This window comes from Oncorhynchus nerka, unplaced genomic scaffold (genome assembly GCF_034236695.1).
Source record: "Oncorhynchus nerka isolate Pitt River unplaced genomic scaffold, Oner_Uvic_2.0 unplaced_scaffold_1065, whole genome shotgun sequence".
NCBI lineage: Eukaryota > Metazoa > Chordata > Actinopteri > Salmoniformes > Salmonidae > Oncorhynchus > Oncorhynchus nerka.
Genome location: NW_027040255.1, coordinates 150,239 through 158,176, shown reverse-complemented (window position 1 = coordinate 158,176; position 7,938 = coordinate 150,239). Strand labels below are relative to the sequence as shown.

General features: G+C 41.8%; 1 protein-coding gene across 1 annotated transcript in view; it reads left to right on the top strand.

The window, feature by feature from the left end:
• LOC135570181 (UPF0193 protein EVG1-like) overlaps window positions 1–5,236 on the top strand; it is a 7,421-nt gene extending 2,185 nt beyond the window's left edge. Inside the window, exon 7 of the mRNA XM_065016282.1 lies at window positions 5,150–5,236. Within this exon, the coding sequence (XP_064872354.1) occupies window positions 5,150–5,236 (87 nt within the window). The remainder of the gene's footprint in view (window positions 1–5,149) is intronic.
• The last annotated feature ends 2,702 nt before the right edge of the window (window positions 5,237–7,938 follow it).

Sequence of the window (7,938 nt, the reverse complement as noted above, 5' to 3'; positions counted from 1 at the left end):
ATGTCCAACAACTAGCTATGTGTAGAAAAATACATGTCCAACAACTAGCTATGTGTAGAAAAATACATGTCCAACAACTAGCTATGTGTAGAAAAATACATGTCCAACAACTAGCTATGTGTAGAAAAATACATGTCCAACAACTAGCTATGTGTAGAAAAATACATGTCCAACAACTAGCTATGTGTAGAAAAATACATGTCCAACAACTAGCTATGTGTAGAAAAATACATGTCCAACTGCAGTAGCTTACTAAGGCGCTGTGACATCACGGCTGGGTCAATGAAACTGACACGTCGACACACGTCAGCACGGAGTGCACACACATACACACACAGTCCACAGACTGACAGGATATAGCAGGGTTGTTTTTTACCTTTGCGTGACAGTCTATGTCAATTTTCTTCCCTCCCAAATACACACACACACACACACACACACACACACACACACACACACACACACACACACACACACACACACACACACACACACACGCAGCAGATGGACAGATGTTGTTCCTGCCATGTGCTTATTGGCCGGATTGAGGATCCAGGATCCTTCCCAACTTAAATCCTCAGTAAGAGGCTGGGATAGATTACGTCAGCATTGTTACATATCAACCACTGTAGCAGCTGGACCAAAGGGGCTGAGAAAGGAAGAAAGAAAGAGAGAGAGAGAGAGAGAGAGAGAGAGAGAGAGAGAGGGAGAGAGAGAGAGAGAGAGTACACAGCGGCAGAATACCTGACCACTGTGACTGACCCAAAATTAAGGAAAGCTTTGACTATGTACAGACTCAGTGAGCATAGCCTTGCTATTGAGAAAGGCTGCCGTAGGCAGACATGGCTCTCAAGAGAAGACAGGCTATGTGCACACTGCCCACAAAATGAGGTGGAAACTGAGCTGCACTTCCTAACCTCCTGCCCAATGTATGACCATATTAGAGAAACATATTTCCCTCAGATTACACAGATCCACAAAGAATTCGAAAACAAATCCAATTTTGAAAAACTCCCATATCTACTGGGTGAAATTCCACAGTGTGCCATCACAGCAGCAGGATTTGTGACCTGTTGCCACGAGAAAAGGGCAACCAGTGAAGAACACACACCATTGTAAATACAACCCATATTTATGCTTATTTATTTTATCTTGTGTCCTTTAACCATTTGTACATTGTTAAAACACTGTATATATAATATGACATTTGTAATGTCAAACTTCTGTATGTGTAATGTTTACTGTTAATTTTTATTGCTTATTTCACTTTATATATTATCTACCTCACTTGCTTTGGCAATGTTAACACATGTTTCCCATGCCAATAAAGCCCCTTGAATTGAATTGAATTGAGAGAGAGAGAGAGAGAGAGAGAGAGAGAGAGAGAGAGAGAGAGAGAGAGAGAGAGAGAGAGAGAGAGAGAGAGAGAGAGAGAGAGAGAGAGAGAGAGAGAGAGAGAGAGAGAGAGAGATATATCCAGGGGCCTGACATGACATTATTGACAACACACCAGTTCCACTGTGTCTTAAGGAGTGTTTAGTGTACACAGTGTTAACCAGGGTCACACGTATCAAGTCTTTCCATACCACTTCCCGAGGATCCTGGGAGTTTGATTGGACAAGAATGTGTATCTGAGTTAGGTTGGAGGAGAAGAATCATGCATATGAATGGAAGACTGTGACAGCTTGAGTTTCTCAGTTTGAGAGTCTATGGGATAATGCCAGATCATAACGAATCCATCGCCACAGACTGAGGAAACAGTAGTCTTTTCTAGTCAACCTGATTCCCATTGAGACGTGAAACTCAGAATGTAGCCATACTGTTAACCACACCAGCATCTTCAACATCGGAGGCTTCCAAGACATATAGATGTACTACAGATCTGGAACATTTTGTAGAATGTACAGTACCAGTCAAAAGTTTGGACACACCTACTCATTCAAGGTTATTTCTTTATTTGTACTATTTTCTACATTGTTGAATAATAGTGAAGACATAAACTATGAAATAACACATATGGAATCATGTAGTAACCAAAAAAGTGTTAAACAAATCAAAATATATTTTATATTTGAGATTCTTCAAAGTAGCCACCCTTTGCCTTGATGACAGCTTTGCCCACATGGCATTCTCTCAACCAGATTCACCTGGAATACTTTTCCAATAGTCTTGAAGGAGTTCCCACATATGCTGAGCACTTGTTGGCTGCTTTTCCTTCACTCTGTGGTCCACCTCATCCCAAACCATCTCAATTGGGTTGAGGTTGTGTGTTGTGGAGGCCAGGTCACCTGATGCAGCACTCCATCACTCCATCACACCCTTACACAACCTGGATGTGTGTTGGGTCCTTGTCCTGTTGAAAAACAAATGATTGTCCCACTAAGCGCAAACCAGATGGGATGGAGTATCACTGCAGAATTCTGTGGTAGCCATGCTGGTTAAGTGTGCCTTGAATTCTAAATAAATCACTGACAGTGTTACCAGCAAAGCACCATCACATCATCACACCTCCTCCTCCGTACTTCACGGTGGGAACCACACATGCGGAACCACACATGCGGAGATCATCCACTCACCTACTATGTGTCTCACATCGGACTAAAAGACAGATTTCCACCGGTCTAATGTCCATTGCTCGTGTTTCTTGGCCCAAGCAAGTCTCTTTTTCTTATTGGTGTCCTTTAGTAGTGGTTTCTTTGCAGCAACCATGAAACACTTTTTTGGTTACTAAATGATTCCATATGTGTTAATTCATAGTTTTGATGTCTTCACTATTATTCTACAATGTAGAAAATAGTACAAAACAATTAAGAAAAACCTTGAATTAGTAGGTGTGTCCAAACTTTTGACTGGTACTGTATATAGAGGGTAGGAAGAAAATGGCACCCTTTTCTCTACATAGTGCACTACTTTTGACCACATGTCATATGGCTCTGGTCAAAAGAAGTGCACTATATAGGGAATAGGGTGTCACTTAGGACGCAGGCAGAGACAGTCAGGAACCACTAGTCCCTGAGGGAGAGCAGGAGTAATTAAATGTTGATGATAGTTATTAGCCGTTTCCATAGGAACCTCTTTCCCCTCCTCGACGCTCTGATTTGCCGTGTGGAGCGGGGATGATTTAGCACGAGGCACCGCCGCCAAGGTGAAGCCAGAGGGTAGAGACACCAGAGGTGTAAGTGCTCTCCTGAGTGACTGAGTCACATACAGGACTGATTCACTTTAATGTGGGTAAAACTGAATCACACAGAACAGAGACAAACACCCAGATATTTCAGCGCATTTACATTTTGGAAGGTGTTCTCATCCAGAGTGATTTACAGTAGTGAATACATACATTTACATACTGGTCCCCCGTGGGAATAGAACCCACAGCGTCACAAGCGCCATGCTCTACCAACTGAGCACCCCGACCATAACCTACTCCACACCATAACCTACTCCACAACAGAACTCCACACAACACAATCCATTTAGGGCCTGAAATTGTCAATATATATATACAGCTCAGATATGCCTTGAATCCGGAAACACTTAATCCCAGGGGAAATTAATATGAATGGATGAAAGTTTGTGTGTGTGTGTGTGTGAGCGCGCACTCGTGTGTGTGTGTGTGTGTACGCAGGTGCGTTGGCGTTTGCATGTGCGTGTGTCGTAATCTCCTAATCCCAACTGTGATATGAAAGGTGGATGCAGTCAAGCGACCTGGTTTAAATGTTCCTTCTTTAATCTGAGACTGACATTAAAAGGAGAGAAAGAAAGGAAAAAGAAAGTGAAGAGTTTAGGTGACAGCACAGGGCGGGGCATCCGCTTGTCAGGAAAGAACAGGGAGTATAGAGATTATGACATCAGAGGATGGGGTGTTACTTTTGATCCGGTTTAGCGGTGATTGGTGGCGTTGTGGCGTCGTCATCACTGAATAAAGCATTGTTATACATGGTTATGGCAGACGTTATTGTAGGTAAGTAATAGGAAGGGGGGAAAGTTATGTCCGTCTTTTTTGAATGGCTTTGATGGGAGCTCTATGAACACAGTATCTCGCTCAAATATGCACGATCTGCACGTCTATCACGAATGCACATTATTGTGTAAAAAAAACATGTCCTTCTCATATCTATGAAAAAAATATGGGATGACGAGATATCCCATTCTTTGAATAGCCAATGATAAACTAAAATTAGACTTTTTTTTATAACACAGTGCAGGGTAGGCCTACGCATTTACTAAACTGTATCAAAGTTGATGCTAACGTGTAGAGCTGTCCAGTGCTGAAATCTATTCCCGCGCATATAGGAAATAAGAATGTCTGAATATAGGAATTATGTGTCCATATCTGATCTAATTTCGAGTCTTGCAAATCAAACCTCTCAGGATATCCAAACTGGCATGCCACATCGCCTACGGCCTAGTCAATCAAATATGTCACACAATTAGGATTTGCCTGCGCATCATTTTACAGTTGATTTGACATTATAGGCCAGAACAAGGCGTTACGTTAGCGGATTCATTGATCATTTTACAGTGTTTTCTGAAAGACGGTGAACAGCAGAAAACAACAGGTTTACACTGGGCTCTACAAGGCGGAGTTCATGTCGTGACATAATACTGGTGAAAACAGACAAGATTACTCTGCAGTTTATTTCGGGGTATAACTAGTGTATGAATGAGCTTCGTCGAAACGCTGCATGTTAAGAACAGCAAAGACTCGTCGACTAGCCAACCTAAAAACCAGCAATCTAAAAGAAAAACAAGTCAAGTTCATGACAACTTCTCCTGTCAATGGAAAAGTGTTTTCGCCAATGAAAAAAACTATCAACGATTAGAATAAATACTCACCTTTTGAATGGCAATGTTGTTAGCTACTTGAAAAACAACGTTGACATCCTTTCCCAAAATACAAAAAATAAAACACATCCTTAATGTTCTGTCCTCTCTCTACGATTTCCTTGTTGCAGCACGTTTTCATTGTCTCACAACGTTCATTTTGAAACTTTTTGTCTTTGAATCTAATGTTCTTCCAATGTTCTGTTTTATTGCTTCCCTTGCATCCTCAACTGCTCGCATTCGCTCTCTCTGTTGGACTCGCACTTGACTCAATAGCGCTCGAACCCTGTTGTATGTGAGTGCGACGGCATCTCTCTGTCCCTAGCTAGATGTGGGTGGGAGAGAGAAGGGCGGGCAAATGGAGCCTTGTCACTTTGATTATGTCCCCGTTTACGTGGAGTTGTGTTCCTGAGAGTGTAGGTGTGCTTCCCTATTATTTTTCCGCCCGCGCCACAGATTTTTATTAGACTGGCCTCCGGAGAAGAAAACAGGTTGCTATGCATTTGCTCGGAATTTCCAGTGAATTTGGATCAGTGTTCGGCGAGTTTGAAGCTGCATTATTGAAATGTGAATAGATTTATAGATTTAGGCCTAATAAAGTTAATGACAGAAAGGTGGTTGATTAAATATTCCTTTTGTTGACAACTACAGACATCCTGTAATGTTAGAGTCGCATTTTACAAATGTAGATTCTTCATTTGATCACTCTTTTTTTTTGTGGCTGAGAATTTTCTTGCACGGCAGGAAATCCAGACGAGCTTCGTGATTTACATAAATCCACCGAACACCCACACTAACACACTGTTCTATTACAGTTTTTTCTCGGTCGCTTTGGTGCATTTCTTAGATCAAAAGTGCAATTCTTGATACTACTTGTACAAATTCCAAATCATCTAGTCACTTGTGCACATCATTAAAGCCATTTATTATTCCTTTGAACAAATTGCAATTGATCATGTACACGTGTCAGCTTTTTTCCACATTATCAATTGCTCATGTCATGTTGATCAAAATATAGTAATGTTTCTCTGTTGAAAGTCTTACCCCTCAAAACATCTAGGCATTAGTTCCTTGCATAAGCCATTACATGCAAAATTGTTGAACTATTTGTCATAAACTGTCAAGCATAGTTTTACACATTTCTATTAGACCTTTTGTACAAAAACGTGAATTGATGAATCGTGCAGGTGAAATTGACCCTCACTCATGAAGGAATGTAAAGTGTTAGTTCAACCAACATTCAACCAGTTGTCTAAATTGCTCAAATGTGCATCTCATGAAGAATCAATTGGCAAGCATATATAGACAGACCACAACACAGAGCTGCAATTTTCCAATAATGGATGGACCAGGAAACGAACAGGGTCAACAGCCAAGAGGAGGAAGAAGAGGAGCAAGGATGCGTGGTGGAAGGCAAAACAGAGGAAGAGGCAGAAGAGGACATAGGCGCATATCTGATGACATAAGGGCCACTGTTGTAGACCATGTTGTCAATCATGGCCTTACAATGGCTGAGGTGGGTCGAAGGGTACAGCCGAATATTGGGAGATCAACCGTGTCCTCAATAGTCCTCAATAGTTAAAACGTTTCGAAAAGAGAACAGGTATGTCCACCAATGTACAGTGCACTGTTACTGTATATAAGCAGTATACTGTATACTTCCTACAATGCTTCATATTACAGTAGTCCACTTGTATTTCACAGCATATACAGATACATACTGCACCTTACATGCACACACCTGTATGTTTTACAGTAAAATGTGTGTTCGCATAGTTTTTGTCTATGTGAAAGTCTGCGATGCATCACTGCATTTTCCCCCACATAGGACTGCAAGATTACCTCAAACCAGTGGCAGAGGACGCCTTTTCACACCTCAACAGGAGGAGGCTATTTGCATCATGGTCCGAGCAAACAATGCCATGAGACTCAGGGAAATACAAAGGACCATTATAGAAGACAACGATGTCTTTGAAAACATCCATACGGTTAGCATCTCAACCATCTACAGGGTGCTGCATAGAAACCAGATGAGTATGAAACAGCTGTACCGTGTACCATTCCAAAGGAATGAGGACAGAGTTAAGGAGCTACGGTACCAGTATGTACAGGTAAAACATATATCTATGTAACTACTTTACAGCAACATTTTATAGTGATACATAGTACAGTAAGCATAAACTGCACACATTTCCATTGCTGTGGAAGGATCATGCAATATATGTACATTTTATGTCACTCTTCCTTACCAAAACAAATTAAACTGTGTGTTCTGGGATATAGCGTATAATGGAGTTGGAATCAAGTGAACCCTCTCACAACTTTCTATACGTGGATGAGGCTGGCTTCAACCTGACCAAATGCAGAAGGCGGGGTCGGAATATCATCGGTCACAGAGCTACTGTGGATTTGCCAGGCCAACGGGGAGGAAATATCACCATGTGTGCTGCTATTTCGGAGCATGGTGTCCTAACCCATATCCCCCTTATAGGGCCATACAACACCCAGCATCTACTCAACTTTTTAGAGACTCTCTACAGGGCTCTCATCCCTGATGATGAGAGGGGTCTGTTTAGAGAGGATTTGCCAAAGTATGTGGTCATTTGTGATAATTTGAGTTTCCATTGATCAAACATCATAAGGCAATGGTTTGTGACACACCCGAGGATGCTCATAGAATTCCTCCTACCTTATTCACCATTCCTTAACCCAATTGAGGAGTTATTTTCAGCATGGAGCTGGAAGGTGTACGATCGTCAGCCACACACACAGATGACCCTGCTGGCTGCAATGGATGCAGCATGTGAGGACATCACAGTAGACGCCTGCAGAGGATGGATAAGGCATTCCAAAAGATTCTTTCCACGTTGCATTGGAAGAGAAAATATCCGGTGTGATGTGGATGAGAATATGTGGGTCGACAGACAGGAACGTCTGGATGTGTAGAGACAGCACAGTGCTGCGGGCAAAGTTGTGCCTTAGGGGTGTTTCTTTCTAATTTAGTTTTTTTCCTTTGTGCCCCTTGGGTTGTCCAGTCTCTGTCAATCAATAACCCACATACAGCAATATGTAAATAGTACTGTTGAAATTGATATATGCCATCCAAACTGTAGC